Raw genomic sequence first — 19,696 nt, 5'->3', positions numbered from 1 at the left:
CCTCCACAATAGGCTACTGGCAATGGTCAAGCGATAGCCTGAACTGACCTACTCTGGTGATAGAATGGCCAAACACCCTAATTGTCGTGCTAGAAACCTTATCCTATGACTGAGGGAACCGTATGCAGAGATCCATGGCCAGGCCCCAGGTGGAGCTCCAGGAGTCCAATTGGTGAGAAAGAGGGGGGTTTGTATGAGCGAGAATTGTTGAGACCAAGGTTGGAAAAAGCACAGGGACAAATAGCCAAACGAATAGAGACACATGAACTATGAACCAATAGCTGAGGAACCCCCAGCTGGATCAGGCCCTCTGAATAGGTGAGACAGTTGATTAGCTTGATCTGTTTGGGAGGTATCCAGGCAGTGGGACCAGGACCTGTCCTCAGTGCATGTTCTGGCTGTTTGGAACCTGGGGCTTATACAGGGACACTTGGCTCAGTCTGGGAGGAGGGGACTGGACTTGACTGGACTGAATCTACCAAGTTGAACTCAATCCTCAGGGGAGTCTTTGCCATGGAGGAGATAGGAATGGGGAGTGGGCTGGGGGGAAGGGGGGGGAAGACCCGTGGTTGATATGTAAAATTAAATTAAATTATAAAATAAAATTTAAAAAAAAAGAGCACTAGATGCTCTTTTAGAGGATCCAGGTTTGATTCCCAGCACTCACATGTCAGTTTACAACCTTCTATAATTCCAAACAAGGGGATCTGACCCCCTTGGCAGGATCTTTCATGCATGTGATAGATACACAGATATCCATACAGACAAAATAACCACACATACAAAACAAAAAAATGAAAAAAAAATGAAAGCCTCCCCTATACATCTCATACTTTATAAAACTGTTGTATAAATGAATAATGAAGGTGACACAGGGTGAAGAAGATGGGTTAAGGACAGCTGGAGAAAGGGAGAGTTTATTCTAGGAGAGAAGGGAGGTGATAGAAAAAAATTTCCTTTCTTTTGTTAATGGTGTTGGATTTTGGTGTTTTCTAAAAACCGTACTACCTGTTCCTGTCTACCACAGCTGAGTGTACTTTTGTGGAGCTCCAATGTAGCTAAGCATCTGCATAGACCATCTGCTGGTGGGAGCTCATTGATAATGCTAATGGTGTTTGCTGGGCTGTGTTACAGATAAGTTCTGTGATATGCCAAGGCTGTCTGGTTAGATATTAATACTTGGATCAGCAATGTAAAAAGTTCTTACTTTCTTAACAGTCTTTTTCCAGGTACAGCTTCATTTGCTTGAACTCAACAACTCTTCCCTCTGGTATCTGAAATGCCTTTCCCTGGGAAACTTACTTACTATATTATTATCTCTCAGTGATGGTCCCGTGTAGGTGTTTAACCACTCCTGCCTTTTCAGTCATCCGCAGATTGATGAGGGCCGTTAGTCTCCATGCATCATTCTAACGCTTACTTTCAGTTTCCTCGATGAAAAGCAAGCTCAGGAAAATAATTGCAGTTTTCAGTGTTCGTTGGGATATTCTGGGAGCTTTCTTCAGTAAATTACAGGGGTGTGAGGATCCTCAGAAAGCATCATTCATTTCTCATATGTGGTGGCTTGGCATCTCGCAGTCTGCCACGTCTGTTACAATGACATGATTTATACCCTTGAATGGGTTCTTATCTTTACACTCTGTTATCTTCTCTCACAGTGATTAGTACCAGAAGATTCAAATGCAAAGAATAATGGAATCTCATTCTACATGAAATTCATACAATTTCATGTGCAAACCTTTTCACATTGCCAGACTGGCCAGTGTGTTTGTGGCTGTGTACCAATCCTGGAAGGTGGAAAACAGCAACAGCATCTAATTTTTCAATACTGATGTGCACAATGGAGGGTCACATAAGTAAAAAACACAAATTCCCCCAAATTACAAAGGAAATAGATAACACTGACTAATTATGTTGTTGTGATCAGCTTTTCAAAGGGCTTCTTCATTTTATAAAGAGATTCACTGCAGATTTTCTTAAAATAGTTAGTGTTACTAGTGTGTTTAAGATATAATTAGATCTGCCTAATTTGGATTTTACACATTTCAGGAACTAAATCATTATGCAGCCCCAACCCCACAACAACCCATGTTTGCTTTGCTATGTGATGGGCGAGCAACAAATCCACAGAGGTTCTATTTAGAAGAGGCCAAGCATTAGATCTCTGGGAAGATCCTGGACATTTGACCATTTGTATAGTGTGTACCCAGATAGGTGACACAGTCAATTTGGTATCTGGAGTCTATAAAAAAAGCATGAATGTAATTGAGAAAGCACACAAAGATGGTCTGTGATATCTTACTGAAATTGATACTGGCATTCCTTTTTTGTTCATTTTAGAAATGGCCACTTTAAATTAAAAATTTGAAAATAATATGTCACTTTCACTCAATCCAAGGCTGTCTGCTTTAAATGTGATGAAAAATTTTCATTTACAAGTCTAAAATATATAGTTAAAAATTAATCTAGAAGGTGGGAAATTACCCAATATGTTAGAAATACTTTTTTAAATAGTATTGTTCTCAAGAACAGGGGAAATGAATGTTCAAACATACAACCTCAGGCTAACAAACTAAAACAATGCTTTTCATCATAGTCTTATCTGGAAATAGGAACTTTCACTTTAATAACTTAACAAATAAGGTCACCCCCCACCCCAACAAAGTGAACTGGGCGAGAAGGTGAAAGTGTACCCCTGATCAGTCCATGCATCTGGTGATCAATTGCAAAATTGATTTTAGAGCTCTTGCTATAAAGTGGTATAAACTGATATAGCCATTTGTGATAATTTTGTAAGTGGATCTCTTTATAAGAAAGTAAACTCACTGATGATAGGAAAAAGTGTGATGAGTAGCGTTTGCCATTTTTGGAGCTGCAAAGAGGCCTTGGACATTAAGTGTCACTGGGTTGTGGCACACACAATGGGGTGAAGGAAGAAGATGAGAATCGTCTTGGTACTTAAAGACAACAGGCATTCTACTTGGTGACTTTTAGTTGGCAAAGTCTAGGTTGAAATCATGGGCTCTGTGTTGTACCTGGCATTTGTTTGGCACTATTTATTAGCCAAATGGCTAATTTAACAAATGGTAAAACTGAGAAGGGGGATACGTTCATGGGAAGATCTTTTCTTGTTTGTTTGTTTAAATGAAGCATCAAAGAGCCAAACAAACACTATTGATATGCTACAGCTCCGTTTCACGTATGTTGAAATTTTAAAATACAGAGAATTAACATCACTTTAAATTTACCTTGAAATTTAGGCAAGCATAATCATATATGTTGTAGAATCATAAACCTTATCACTAGAGAGAGGATACAACAGACAACTTGATTTGATCTAGAGTTGTCTTGCCCAATGCTTACCTCAACACACACACACACACACACACACACACACACTTAATTTAGTTTTTATTTATTTTTTTTCATATTATATAAAACATTTTGATCATATTCTTTCCCCTCTCCAACTCCTCTCAAATCCTTTCCACCTCCCTACACCTACCCAACTTCATGTTCTTTCTCTCAGACTCCAAATAATAATAATAATAATAATAATAATAATAATAATAATCACCAAACTAGGGAAAGCAACAACAACCAAACCAAAGCAAAATATCTGACAAACAAAGTCCTATCCCAAGCCTTGTAGCACACCGACAGGGGCATGTACTTCCTCTCTGACTCCGCTTCCTGGGACTCCTCCAAACTTCATGGCAGTTCCAGATTTCCTCCTTCCCATGGACTCTTTCAGCCCCCACGCCTAGCCCATCCCCTGTCCTTTGTTGCAGACTCCATGCCTAGAAACTCGATCTACCCAGGACCCCAACAGTCACACCTAGCATGGGCTCTGAAGCACCCAATACCACAGCTGACACATGTTCCTGATCAAGATAGGGCAACAGAAATGAAATTCAACATCACTCAACAAAGACAAGACAACTAGGAACACCAAAAATTATAATCACCCCAAACTTAGATCCTAGACACCAGTATAAAAAAACAATTAATAGTCACAAGGACAATAAGTCTCTACCAGAACCTAGCAACCTTACTTTAGAAAAACAAAACAAAACAAAAACAAACCATAACCAAAAAACAAACAACAACATAATAACAACATAATGGGAATTAACAAACACTGCTTATTGATAACTCTCAACCTTAATGGCCTCAATTCCCCAATAAAAAGATACAGACTAACAGATTGATTACAAAACAAAATCCATCCTTTTCTTGAAGGCAAGAAACACATGTTAATATCAAGGATAAATATCATCTCAGAGCAAAAAGATAGAAAAAGGTATTCCCGCAAATGGACCCAAGAAGTAAGCTGCTATAGTCATTTTAGTATCTAACAAAATTAATTTCAAACCAAAACTAATCAGAAGAGACAGGGAAGGACACTACATACTCATCAAAGGAAACATCTACCAAGAGGATATTACAGTTCTATACATTTATGCATCAAACACAAGAGCACCCAAATTCATGAAAGAAATACTAGTACAGCTAAAGACACTCATAGCCACTAACACAGTCATAGTAGGAGACTTAAATACTGTACTCTCTCCAACAGACAGGTCTTACAGACAAAAAACAAACAAACAAACAAAATAACCCAGAGAAATGCTTGAGGTAAATGTCAGAAATCAAATAGGCTTAGCAGACATTTACAGAATGTTTCATCAAAACACAAAAGAATATATCGTCTCAGCACTTCATGAGATTTTCTCCAGAAGTGACCACATATTTGGACACAAAGTAAGTTTCAACAGATAAAAGAAAACTAAAATAACACCTGCATCCTATCTGATCACTGTGGATTAAACTGGACATCAACAACAGAAACAGTAGAAAACTTACAAACTCATGGAAACTGAACAACTTACTACTGAATAAAAGATGAGTCAAGACAGAAATTAAGAGAGAAATTAAAAACTTTTTAGAATTCAATAAAAATGAAAACACAACATACCCAAACCTATGAGATACAATGAATGTGGTTCTAAGAGGCAAGTAATAGACATGAAGAAATAATCAAACTCAGGGCTGAAATCAATAAACAGAAACAAACAAACAACAAAATCAATATAAAGAATCCATGAGATAAGAGTTGGTTCTTTGAGAAAATTAGTAAAATTTATGAGCCTAAGTTAAGAAGGAGACAGAGAGAGAATATCCAAATTAATAAAATTAGAGAGGAAGTAACAAAAGACATTAAGAAAAATCCAGAGGATCATAAGGACATACTTTAAAAACCCATGTTTCCCAAAATTGGAAAACCTAAAAGAAATGGATACATTTTTTTTTTTTTTTTTTTTTTTTTTTTTTTTTTGGTTTTTCGAGACAGGGTTTCTCTGTGTAGCTTTGCGCCTTTCCTGGATCTCGCTTTGGAGACCAGGCTGGCCTCGAACTCACAGAGATCCGCCTGCCTCTGCCTCCCGAGTGCTGGGATTAAAGGCGTGCGCCACCACCGCCCGGCCAATGGATACATTTCTTAATATATGTCACCTATTAAAGTAAAATCAAAACCAAACCAAACCAAAATAAAAAAGTAAAATCAAGATCAGGTAAGCAATTTAAATAGACCTATAACCTCTAGCAAAATAAAAGCAGTTATTAAGTCTCCCAACCATAAAAAAACCTGGGCCAGATGGATTCAGCACAGAATCCTTACCAGACCTTCAAAGAAGAATTAATGTCAGTATTCCACAAATTAGTCTGCAAAATAGAAACAGAAGGAACATTGCCCAATTCGTTTTACTAGGCCACAATTACCCCGTGGTACCTAAATCACACAAAGACCCAATCCAACAAAGAGAACCACATATCAATCCCTTATGAATACATTTGCAAAAAATTTCAATAAATAAATTGCAAACTGAATACAAGAACACATCAGAAAGATCTTCTACCATGATTAAGTAGGTTTCATCCCAGAGATGCAGATGGTTCAACACACATAAATTGATAAATGTAATTCATCACATAAACAGACTGAAAGAAAAAAAACCCACAATGATCATCTTATTAGATGCAGAAAAAGCCTTTGACAAAATTTTATATCCTTTTATGATAAAACTCCTGGAAAGACTAGGGATAAAAGGGACATTCCTCAACATAACAAAGGTGGTTTATAGCAAACCCACAGCCAACATCAACTTAAATGAAGGGAAACTCAAAGCATTTCCACTAAAATCAGGAACAAGACAAAGTTGTCCACTCTGTCCATATCTATTAAATATAGTACTTGAAATCTTAGCTAGAGCAATAAGACCAAGAGATACAAACAGGAAAGAAGTCAAAGCATCTTTCTTTTCAGATGATATGATTGTATATACATCAGTGACCCTAAAAAATGTACAAGGAAAATTCTCCATCTGGTAAACACTTTCAGCAAATAGGAGGATACAAAATTAACACAAAAATCAGTAGCTTTCCTATGTGCAAATGACAAACGGATTGGAAAAGAAATCAGGAAAAAATACTTTTCACAATGGCCTCAAAAATAATTTCTGCTTACTCTAATTAAGCAAGTGAAATACGTGTATAATAAAAAATTAAGACACTGAAAAAGGAAACTGAAGAAAATATCTATCAGAAGATGGAAAGATCTCCCATTCTCATGGAATGGTAGGATTTATATACTAAAAATACCCATCCACCAAAAGCAATGTACAGATTCAATTAAACCATCATCAAAATCCCAACACAATTTTTCAAAGGAAATTGGAAGGACAATTTTCCTCTTCATATGGAAACAGACAGACACACACACACACACACACACACACACACACACACACACACACAAACAACCCAGTGTAGTGAAAATAATCCTGAATAATAAAAGAAATGCTGGCAGTATCAGCATCCCCAATCTCAAATTGTAGTACAGAGCTATAGTAATACAAAAATTAAAACAGTGTGGGTTTAGCATAAAAACAGACACTTTGATAACTGAAGATTCAGACATAAGTCCATACATATATAGACACCCAATTTTTGATAAAAAGAAATGCACACTGGAATAATACAGAATATTTAAGAAATGGTACTGGTTAAACTGTATGACTGCATGTAGAAGAATGCACATAGACCTATATTTACCACCCTGCACAAAACTCAACTCCAAATAGATCAAGGACTTCAACATGAAGGCAGTTACAGTGAATCTGATAGAAGAAATTGGAGAATAGTTTTGGACTCATTGTTACAAGAAAAGACTTTCTGAATAGAACACAGATAAAACAGGCCCTAAAAAATTAATAAGTGGGACCTCATGAAATTGAACTTTTTCTGTATGGCAAAGGACACCATCATTAAGACAAAGCAGAAGTTACATAAGGGGCTTTACTAACTACACATTCAATGGGGGGTTAAGAACTAAAATTTATAATGAATTAAAAAAAATTGGACATCAAGAAAACAAATAACTCAATTAAAAGTACAGATTTGAACAGAGAGTTCTTAAAAGATGAAACACAAATGGCTGAGAAACACTGAAAGAAATCTTCAACATCCTTAGCCATCAGGGAAATGCAAACTAAAACTACTTTGAGATTCCATTTTACACCTCTCATAATAGCCATGATCAATAAAACAAATGACAACTCTATGCAGAGGATGTGGAGTAAGGGGAACACTCATCCACTATGGGAGGAAGTGTAAAGTTGTGGAGCCACTATAGAAATCAGTGTGGTGGTTCCTTTGAAGCTAGGCCTAGATGTTCGTGAAGATCAAGCTATACCAGCTTGGGCATATACCCAAAGGATTCTGCACCATACTACAGAGACAATTGCTCAACCATGTTTATTGTTGATTTATTCATAATAGCCAGAAATTAGAAACAGCCTAAATGTCTGTCAACAGATGAATGGAAAAAGAAAATGTGATACATTTGCCCAGTGGAATATTACTCAGTTCTTAAAAAAATGAAATCATGATATTTGCAGGTAAGTGGATGGAGCTAAAAAACATCCTCCTGAGTGAGATAACTCAGACCCTAAAAGACAAATATAGTATGTATTCACTTACATGTGGAGACTGGCTGTTGAGTGTTTGGATAAGCAGACTAAAATTCATAAATCCACAGAGGTTAGGTACAAAGTAAGGGACTAGAGGGAGAGAATGATATCCTTAAAAGGGGAAAATAGAATAGATAGTTATGGATATATTGAGGGTAGGGACTGGAACCAGAGAATCCAATTAGGAGGGAGAGAAATGCAGTAAGGTGGAAATACAGAGAGGGAAACTAAGGGATATCTGAGGAGTTGCATGGAAACCTACTATAGTAGAAACCTTTTAAAATATATGAAAAAAAACATACACGAAGAAAATCTAAATGTAATCTGCAAATAATGGGGGAAGTAAAGTCCCAGTAAGACATTTCTTGCCACCAAATGAAACTTCCAATGCCAGGAATAGGTTACATCTAATTGAGTTCTTGGCAAAACAGGCCTTATGGAAACCCTCAAACAACCCAGGTTATTGCTAAAGTATTGGTTTTTCTCCACAAACTGCTCATAAGACAACATTTACACAACTCACTAAATATGAGGAAGTTGAGCTGATGCCTACATGGAGCTTTCACCCTTACTAACTAGTGTTCATGATACTGGAAGGTTCTCTGTTGCTGTGGAATATAAGTTTAATACTGTGGAGTATTTGTTTAATGACTCAAAGATGTATTGCACTATTTTATGTTGCATTTGTTTAACTCTGTAAAGCTGTGTTACTTTGCCTGCCTAAAACACCTGATTAGTCTAATGAAGAGCTTAATGGCCAATAGCTAGGCAGGAGAAAAAGTAGACAGGGATGGCAGCCAGAGAGAACAAATAGGAGAAATCTAGGTAAGAGAGTAACTAGAGAGAAAGGGAGAAGGAGAGGAGGACACCAGGGGCCAGCCAGCCAGTCAGCCACACAGCCAGCCACAGAATAAGAAAGAAAGAGAGAAAGAAAGAAAGAAAGAGAGAGAGAGAGAGAGGGAGAGAGAGAGAGAGAGAGAGAGAGAGAGAGAGAGAGAAAGAAAGAGAGAAAGAAAGAGAGAAAGAGAGACAGAAAGAGATATGGAACAAAGAAAGGCAAAAAGCCTAGAGGCAAGATGTAGTTAAAGAGAAATGGGATAACTTAAGTTAGAAAGCTGGCTAGAAACAAGCCAAGCTAAGGCCAGGCATTCATAAGTAAGAATAAGTCTCCATGTACTTATTTGGGAGCTGGGTGGCAAGTCTCCAAAGACTAAAACAAACAAACAAACAAAAACAAACTACACTCTGTACGTTACCAGAGGAAAAGAGTAAACACCTACTGAGTTGCAAAACCTTTGATGGACAATGGTCACCTGCCCACAAGTTGCTCTAGTGCAGCAGTGGAAAATTTGTGGAAATAACCATCCATGATCTGACTAGATTTGAGGGCCACTCCATGAGATGGAATCCATGCCCAACACTATTTGGATGGTCTAGAACCTGAGACTAGACACACAATGGACCTAAGAGAAAACCAAATATTACTGCTATACTAAGGGAATGTAGTAATAAGGCGACTCCTAGTGACATTATGCTATACTCAGATCAGTGTCTTGCTTAGTCATCATCAGAGAAGCTTCCTCCTGCAGTAGACGGCAACAAATACAGAGACTCACAGCTGGACAATGTGCAGAGACTGAGGGACCTTGGAACACTCAGGCCTAACTGGGATGTCTCCATCAAATCCATCCCCTTAGGGCTTAGGGAAGTCCATAGAAAAAGATGTGGGTAGATCACAAGGGTCAGAGGGAATGGAGGACACTAAGGAAAGAAAGTCTTCTAACAGCAGGACCAGATGCATGTATGAGCTCAAGACGGTATAGCAGCAAGCACAGTTCCTTCCTTGGTCTAAGCCAGATGAGTTCCCAGTTCTGAAAGGGAAAGTGGACACAATTTCCCATCCCGGACCCAGAATTGTATAACTGCTCATAAAAGAAAAAGGATTTTCTCATCAAGTATACAAACCACACTTACGGGCAGGCTCCATGCCCAGCAGTAGATGGTTAATACAAAATGAACTCAATGTTATTTTTGGAGGTTATTTGGCCTCATAATTCTTTGACTAGGCATTTTATATTTATATATTTACCTTACAAATCTTTTTTGCTTATATATTATGGTTTCTTGTTTCATGTTTTTATGATATTTTTGTGTGTGTAAAGGTACATGTCTCTGTATCTATATGTTTTTCTAGTGAGAGAGAGCAAAAGACTGTGGATTTTGGTGGGTAGGTTGGGGAAGAACTGAGAAGATGTGGGTGAAGGGGAACCCTAAAAAATCTGCTTTTCAAGAAAAAAATCAACATCAACCAATCAAACAACTAAGCAAGTAAAACAACATAGACAAATTCTAAAAAGAACAGTAAGACAAAATTACCAACATAAAACAAAAGGCTTACACAAACCATGGAGCCCATTTGTATTTGTTAACTAATCCTGGACATGGGGCTTGCCCTGGGATGTGGTTGATATACCCAGTAAATGATTTTCTCATTTACAACGAGCATCAATTATAGGTATCTTCTTGGTTAAGAGTAGGACTTCACCTCCACTTGCCCATTTCAGTTTTGCTGGCATTTTGTGTGGTTTGAAGCTGTAGGTCTTATGCATACTGTCATAGTTTCTGTGAATATATATATATATATATATATATATATATATATATATATACATATACATACACCAGTCCAGTTGTGAACAGACAGATATTGGGAGAAGAGTTTTCAAAGCTGTGAGTATGTCGTCTGATACTGTGACCAAAAAGCTACAATAACACAGACTACATGCTGAATGTGTATCACTGGGCCATTTTTAATTAGATGAATGTGTTTGCATATAAGCCTGAAATAATTAACAGTGGGATGTGATAAGAAATATCTAAACATATTTGTTTTCCATTTTAAAATTATAATCTTTTCTAAAAAGCAGCATTTTAAAGTAATTCCATAGCTCACCTGTAGTTGTCTTCCTTATGTATGAAAGAACCACTGATTATGAGAGTCATCACTTTCCATGAATTTTCTATGTGCTGCATCTGCCTCTAAGGTTTCAATTTACCTAATGTTCATAACAGTGCTATGAGATTATAGTATATATATATCATGTATAATGTATCTTCTAACATATACATATTATATATAATACGTATTATGTATTATATATGTATCTCAACCATTTCTTTGAATTTTAAATTCCATTAAAATGCCTCCCCCTTTTTATTTTGCTAAAGTATACATTAATAATGCCAGGCACAGTGTCTCAAGTCTGTAATTCCCATCACTCAAGAACTTGAGCAAAAGGATTGAAAGTTGAAGGAAAGCCTTGTCTACCCAGTAGGCTCAAGGCTAGCCTTGGGTAAATATTAAGACCCTATTTAACAGGGTTTCTTAAATTAGTTGATCTTTTCAAATAACTGACTTTTGGGTTTTTGTTTGTTTGCTTTTTTTGTTTCTACTCTTCATCTCTACATTTCAATTATGTGTTCTTATCTTTTGCACAGTTTGGGTTTAGTCTGTTTTTTTTTTTCCCGTCTTTTATAAATTGTAAAATTGGGTTATTGATATGAGATCTTTGTTGTTTGTAAATGTGCTCCCAGATATATTTCCTTCTTTTAAAATAATGACTTTACAACCACTAATTTATCTAACCAGTGTAATCACTAACTACAGTCTATAAACATTTGTCCTTATACCCACAGAGAACTGTGGTCCTCACCCTTCATTAAGGAAACTTCTCTTCTCAGCATATGGAGACCACTACAGAAAGATACAGCCAAACAAAATGAAGAGTTGTAGAGTCCAGTCCCAATGGAAACATCTACAAAACATTCTTACCAATGGAGACATCTACAAAACATTCTTACACTTAAGGCTCCCAGAACATGCAGAAGAGGAAGTAGAAAGAATGTAAAAAGATCAAGGGGTTTGCTGTGAGATTGTGTCTTCTAGAAATATCAGAAGTGACACCCATAAAGTCTCACCAACATGACTACCCAAATGTGAGCTTAAAAGGGATGACACCAATGGACATGCTGAACTGGACAACGAAAAGCCCATGAGGCCCCAACCCTATTATAGGCAACGAAGGAAAGCTGGGAGCAGGAGAGGTGGTCTTCTCCAGGGAAGTGCACACAAAGTCTTTGTCCAGTGCCAGATGGGCAGCCCTTGAAGCATATATACAAATAGTATTATAGGGATTGAACAGGTTATATTTATTAATATATGTACATACATATATTAATGCAGTAATAGTTTGAAGGGGAGTTGCAAGGGGTATGTAGGAAGGTTTGGAGGGAGGAAAGGGAAGGGAGAAATATGATTAAATTATAATCCCAAAAAAGTAATTCTAGATTAAATAAATACAGCATATATGTTGGTCTATATTTTATATTATTTCCTTAAAATAGATCCCCCAGAACTGGAAAAATTTTAATTCTTGGAGACTATCGTGCAATATGTTTTGATCATATTCAACCAACTCCAAATCTCTCCACATCCATCACCCATTCCCTGTCCCCATTTTAACCCACCAAGACCAAATTGTGCTGCCCAAATATTCCTGGATGTATGGTCTTCTAACTCACCAGGGCCTAAACTCATAGAGCAAACCATCTCTCCTTTTCCCAGTAGCTGTCAGTTGTCCAAAGCTCTGTGGCTAGGGGTGGGATTTCATGCCCAACTCCCATCTCCATGCTGCTTGAACATAGCTTTTGTGCCTGTTGTCAGGACCACTGTGAATTCGCATTGCAGCAACCCTGCTGTGTCCAAAGATACTATTTCCTTCTAGTCATCCACCAGCTCAGGCTCTTTTTTTTCCACCCCTTCTATGATTCCCTGAGTCTTGGGAGGAGGAGTGTGGTACATATGCTCCACTTAAGGCTGCTTCTTAACCCTGCTTTCACTGTGTCCTTCCTACGAGTTTTTGTAAGTTGTCTTTTGTTTCGTTCGTCTCTATGACTTGTTTATTCCACTAGTTGCTTATGAGTGTCTTGCTTATTTTCCACAGGTCTGTGAACATTTTGGTGTTGCCTCCTGTCCTGGTTTTAAAACTCATTCCATCATGGAAAACAAAGATACTCTTTTTTTGCCCCCTAGTACCCATCTTTTAAAATCTACTGACATTTAATTGGTAAGGTAACATGTGTCTGTCATGAAAAATGTCTCATATGCACTTGAGAAAAATGTATATCCTTGTTCTTGGGTAGATGTTCTGTGTATGCCTGTTAGATCTAGTTGGTGTGTTGTTGCTGAATCTCAGGCTTCCTTCTCTTCTTACCAGTTACTAAGATTGGGATGTTTATATGTTCCTACTCCCAACTTATCTGTCTCTTCAATGTTACCAGCTTTTGCTTGATGTATTTTTGTAGGCACTTATTAGGTACATGGTTTTAAATCTTACACTTCTTTCTTTGCTGTGTTGAGCCCTTTATATGATGAAAATTTGTATTTTTATAATGAGATCTTGAACCTTTATATAATCATTTCTTAAAAATATATCTATTTCTTATAGCCCTATTTTGCTTTGAAGTTTATTTTGTCTATTCCATTTAGTGTATCTACTTCCTTTCTCTTTCAGTTATTATTTGCATGGTATAACTTTTTGACCCTTTTATTATTGAAATATTTGTGTCTTTGACCTAAAGGAGTCTCTTGTAGTCAGTACATGTTTTAAAAATATTTTCTGTGAAACTCCATATTTTCCTTAGTAATTTTGACTCATTTATAGTTAAAGAAATTAGTGATTAGAAAGAACATATGTCTTTCCCACATCATTCTTAGTTTTATATTCAAAGCATTTTCTGGGTCTCTCATTTCCTACATCATTTTTTTTTCTTTAGTGTTTCCATAATTTTTATTTGGTGGTGAAATGTTTAAACTCCTTTTGCATTTTCTCAATTCTATAGCTACCTTTTTGTGGTTGACATAGGAACATGTTGGTTAATGTATGGTTAATCTGAATTTATAGCAATGTAACTTTGATGATACACAAAGCTCTGGTCCTTCATGGCTCTGTATCTGCTTATCCTAGATGCTGATGTCACAGTTACACTTATAAGGAATATGCTCTAAACCCAGGGAAAAGGACCTCTAAGTTCCCCAGAAGTCACCTCAGCTTGGTAGATAGCACTAGTGTAGGAAGGAGATATAACAAAATCAGTGGCTGCTTTCTCCCTCCTCATCTATGATTAGAAGCAGCAACTGACAATCTTAACCAGAACTTTGATATTTGGATAAGATTATTTTTGCCCAACCTGGCTCCTGACAATCTTAACCAGAACTTTGATATTTGGATAAGATTATTTTTGTCCAACCTGGCTCCCATAAACAGGGCGAAAGTTACTTCTAGAACACAGGGATAGCTGCATACAATGAGCTGGGCTTAGTAGATATGTAGCACTCATTGTGCTAAAGGCTGGAATTGAAATTAATTACAGCTAACTGTCTTAAACTTCTCTTAGAATTTGCAAGCATTTAATAGACTCTGGATTCTTAAAAGTAGTCATGTAAGATAATGCTGATGTAGTTGTTGTCAATGTAGGTTGTCACAGTATTGATGCTTCTTATTTTGCCATTTTCCTCAAATCTTATTTACTGAGAAATCTTTGGTAAGGAATTAATTTCACAGATTACCTTGCTAAAAGTAAAAACAAATTTTGAAATAAAGTTTGACCAAGTGGTGCCTGACTTCAGACACTTATATCACATCCTTGAAGGAAGCAGGTCAGTAGCATTTTACCCAACAGAAAGAGTAAGTGAAAAAATGAACAGAACATTAACTCAGTTTAGAACATAGGCAAGTTTATGGATCTTAGTTTCATACTAGCCCCGGATGTGCAATTGTGGATGATCTGTTGGGAATGTCGTCTTTGGGTCATGGGATGAAGAGGTGGAATCTCCTTGGGGCCCTAGGCAGTGAACAAGACAGTATCCATGTAATGATCTATGTACATTACACTGGTGAGCTCAGTGAGACTAGAAGAGGGAAAAGAGAGTACCCAAGACTCCTCTAGGAGGTTTGTTTGCAGCCAAGCTTGCCGGCAGTGTGTGTGCTCTTCCTAGATGTATGGGTGTCTATTATTTTCACAGGAGTTACAGAAAATACCTTACCCTAGTGAACATACTTTCAAGGAAACCTAAAAGAAATAGAGTTATGACAAAATATATAAAAATAAATCATTATTTATATGTAATTATAAATACTCTTCTAGTATTGTGTTTGCACATAAGCTAGGTATACCAAAAGATTAAAAATCACATTTGTGCAGTGTGGTGGCATCAGTCTACAATATGAGCTACTATGAGTCTGAGGCACAAGAATTGCTTGAGCCAGTTCAAGGTACATAGCTAGAACCTGTGTGACAAAATGGATAATTTATTATAAACTTTTTTGTAGCTGGAAGTGTTCCTGTGTCCCACCTGGCCCTGAGGTCCCACAGCTGCTTATAAAATAATCACTCAAAGGCTTATATTAATTGTGAATTATATGGCCTAGGGATCAGGCTTCTTGTTACCTAGCTCTTATAACTTAACTTACCCCATAACTATTAATCTATGTATCACCACATGTTCCATGGCTTTACCTACACCCCATTACATGTTGTTCCTTGGATGGGCAGTTTGGTATCTCCCTTTTCTCTCCATTTTCCTTTTACTATCTCTCTTGGATTTTCCCTCCTGACTCTATCCTGCCATGCCATAGGCCAATGCAGCTTTATTTATCAACCTATCAGAGCAACACATATTCACAGCATCCAGAAAGACATCTCACAGCACTTTTGTCTATATTTCAATAGCTCTACCTTTTAGTATTACTATTTCCTATTACTACCAATCAGCTAGCTAACCAATCAACCAACCAACCAACCAACCAACCAACCACCCAAACCCCAGTCAGACAGAGCAGAGCTCTTTGAATTCTGTTTGATTATATGATCACAGGGCAGACAGTCTTTGAAATCTGATTAACCATCTCAAAAATATATATTATAAGATAGGAAGAGGTTTTCTAAATCACTCATAGTTCTCAGGGTTTATAATATTCTATAATTGAATGTCTGTGATATGTGCTGTATTAATGCACTGTGAAAAATATTAAAATATGCATGCTTTTTACATATAAAAACATATTAAAACATATATTTATGTTTTTACAATAAAAACACGATTATTTTATTTTAGTTGCACTTTAAAAATAAAATAAAGATTTTTGGAGGTTGCACTGAATCTTAGCTTTGTAAATATAGTATACTTATTTCTAGGTGGGTCTGTCTTTAGAACATACATTAGCTTTAAAACTGAAACCCCGAAAATGTAATGCTACAGCCCCCCAAATAGGAAAATTAATAACTTCTTTTCCCACTGAACACCATGTAGCAGGACCCTTCTGAAATATCTGTCTGCAACATGACATCATTGCTCATAATGAAGGCTCACCTGCAGAAACACTTTGTTTTGCTTTGCCAAATCTGAAGACATTCAAGATTGACAAGGTTAGAGCTGGGTGTGTAGCTAGTGGTAGAGCACCTGCTTAGCATGAATGATGCTCCAAGTTTAGCCTTTGGCATCATAAAAATGATTAAAATATCAGCATTCCTATTTACTAAAATATATGCTAGTTGCTAAATATGATCAGTTGTTCATGAGACAACATGCTTGAAAAGTCAAGGTTTGAATCATTTTGGGGTTTACAAAGCCCAATGGATTTCATTTTACTATTTAAAAACTGACTAATGATAGTGGCACTTATGTTCAGGGATTTTGAGAATATAACCCATCAGTTTTGGATTCTTGTCTTGGTTATGAATTTAGCCTTTTCATGGGATTCCTGGTGGCTGATAATTCTAAATATATAATTGTTCATGGAGTTGATCAATGCTTTTTAAAAGAAAATTTTTTATTCCAAAGTCTGAAAGTCAGATTTACATTTTCAGTTTATAATTCCTTATTCTGTATGGACCTAAAATCAGCTGAACCCTAGACCTCAGGCTTCAGAATCATTTATAATAAGCAGAGGGGTGGGCTAAGCTAAAAGCCTACTTGCTCTTCAAATGGAAACTGTGCAATGGAACAAACCCCTGGAGTGCTTTTCCTTTCTCTGTTCTCTCCCTTGGGTTTTGGAAATGGAAGTCATAACATTAGCAGTATACCACTGAGCACAATGTGTATGGAGACAAATTGGAGTAGATTCATTCTCAATTCAAAAGCGATTCCTCCCTAACATAAAGACTTGGTGCTAGCTTACCAACATCAAGCACAAGTTAGTCATATGAAAGCAGAGGCAGGAAAGCGTCTGTCTCCTCTCATATCACATGAGCCGAAATCCTTCCTTTCCCATCTCTATGACACAGAATCATAGCCTATCCAATGATTCTTATATACAACCAAATTCTGTTAGTTCATAGAAACCATCTTAACCCATCTCCCCCCCCTTCCTCTGCTGCACCATGCTTCACAGAATTGAGTTGTTCCAGCTCATTCACACAGTTCTCAAAATGTCAAGTCTAATAATTTTGGACTATGTGAGCCAGGTTGAAATGGATGTAAATGAACCAAACTTTCAATCAGATGTGATTGGAGCATGAAGTGCTATGGGTTCATTGTAATAGAAACTACAAGAGCTTAAAAGGCTCAGAATAACTCAGACTAAAATATCTTGGGGTCTTTTTCCATTTTAAAGAGAATTGGATAATTCTGTGTGGTTGAGGACTGACAGCATAATGGAAACAGAGAAATCTGCAGTTTCTCACCAGGTAACTGCATTAGCAGCACACTCATAATACAGTCTGTTAGTTGAAAAAAGCATAAAGGGACTTCTGTTTTCCTATGAGGAGCCACATTCACAGTTTTTAGCCAATTATACTTAGCTATTGCTAAATTCAGTCATTGGAAAGTGCTTTCTACCCTGTAGCCTTCAGCAATAGTGAGAAATCACATGCACACTGATTTTTGTTATAATTGTTTATTAGCAGAGGCAAACATAACCAAAACTGCCTTTAAACACTGCCTTCCTCTCAGGATGTACCTGCAAGACATGGTATTGTTGTCTAATAGCATCCAGAATGTTCCTGCAAGAATTTCTCATGTTTGACTACAGGTTACATTCAATGATCTTTGATAGTTTTATGATTTGCAGTAACAGTCTTTCTGGATAAAATACATAGCATAAATAGTATACAGAGTTGTTACATTATAGAAACTTTATGTACATTCATATATATGTATAAATTTATAAATATATATGATTTACTTACCAGAATTAAGAGGCAACTTGAAGCCAATTTTGTGTGCTCAGGGATGGTAGAAAACACTGACAAAATCAAGCAACCAAATACAAGCAGAAAACTGCAAAGTAACAGAAAAAGAGAAATTTGATGAGAATCACATAGAATCATTACAAAACAGAGCACCAGATCCACTCGAACAGGAATGAGCTAAATAATTACTGAGCATTTCAAATATCACAGTCCAGTAGGATATTTAGTGTAAATGGGGCTCTTTTGCAACTGATGAAGACAAAGTTTTATGTGTTGGTGTGTGTGTGTGTTTGTGTGTGTGTGTGTGTATGTGTGTGTGTGTTGTGTTGTGTGTTGTGTGATGCTGTATTTAAATGTTAACACTTAGGAATCCATGAACTTCCCATACAACTTCTCTCCTTAAAAGGAACCCTAAGAAAGATCGAAGAGTGGGTCTCGCTCTTCTATCTGGGAATGCCTCTTACAATCACTCTTCTTTCTAAGAAGTGGAACACACTTTTGTATTTGTCAATGTAAACTATCAGACATCACATGCTATTATTGCTAAGCTGGGCGCCCATCGCCAGAGTCCGATAATGCTTGTGGATTCTAATTTCTTTATATTGATAGGAAGAACAGGAAAAGAAAAAAAGATGATTTTCTCTGCCACCCATGCATTTTGCAGCTCTTTGCAGCCAAATAGCTAGAGGAAAGGACTTGAAGTTCTGCCTACTCACATTTTAATGACAGGGATCAGAAGTAATGAGCAAGTATTTTCTATCAGTCACTATAATGATGTTTCTATGAATATGGAACTTCTAGGATCAAGGCAGGGGTATGGATGGCAGCTGAGGTCCCACAGAAAATCTCAAATAAAAACGGAATTCTGTTCAAAGCTGAAGTTGAAATGCAAGCTATCAAAACCAATCCGAATCCCCGAGTGAAGTGCTAGGGACTAAATCTCACCATTACTTGTGGCACAGAGGAATCTAGGCACATGGGAGAAGCCAGGAGACATGGAGAGGAGAACAAGCGGTGCAAGATGGAAGAGCAGGAACTCCATGGGATACAATGTAGATTAATATAAATAGGTTAATTTAAGTTATAAGATCTAGTTAAGAACAAACCCAAGTTATAGGCTGAGCTGTAGTAATTAATAAGAAGTCTCCATGTCATTATTTGGGAGCTGGCTGACAGGACAGGGAAAGACTTGCAACATGCCAGACTGAAATATTTGCTACCTGGCTCCCTAGAGAGTTTCCTGACTTATGATGGATAATTTTCCTCACTGTGGTGGAATGAAAACTTTGAAACCCTGGGGAAAAACAAAGCTCCCCTTTAAAGTCCTTTATGCTGGGTGTTCTGTTGCAGTATTAAGAAATCTGACTAATGCAACTACCTTCTTTTCTAATGATTAGTGGTTTCTGTGTTAGCAT

At 37.1% G+C, this 19,696-nt stretch overlaps 1 protein-coding gene across 2 annotated transcripts in view; it reads right to left on the bottom strand.

The window, feature by feature from the left end:
- Kcnq5 (potassium voltage-gated channel subfamily Q member 5) overlaps positions 1-19,696 on the bottom strand; it is a 543,303-nt gene that overhangs the window by 173,920 nt on the left and 349,687 nt on the right. For both annotated transcript variants that reach the window (XM_028868060.2, XM_028868061.2), the window contains exon 2: positions 18,279-18,369. In XM_028868060.2, the coding sequence (XP_028723893.1) occupies positions 18,279-18,369 (91 nt within the window). The remainder of the gene's footprint in view (positions 1-18,278; positions 18,370-19,696) is intronic.

This window comes from Peromyscus leucopus, chromosome 16_21 (assembly GCF_004664715.2).
Source record: "Peromyscus leucopus breed LL Stock chromosome 16_21, UCI_PerLeu_2.1, whole genome shotgun sequence".
Lineage (NCBI taxonomy): Eukaryota > Metazoa > Chordata > Mammalia > Rodentia > Cricetidae > Peromyscus > Peromyscus leucopus.
This window is presented reverse-complemented; position numbering and strand designations above follow the sequence as displayed.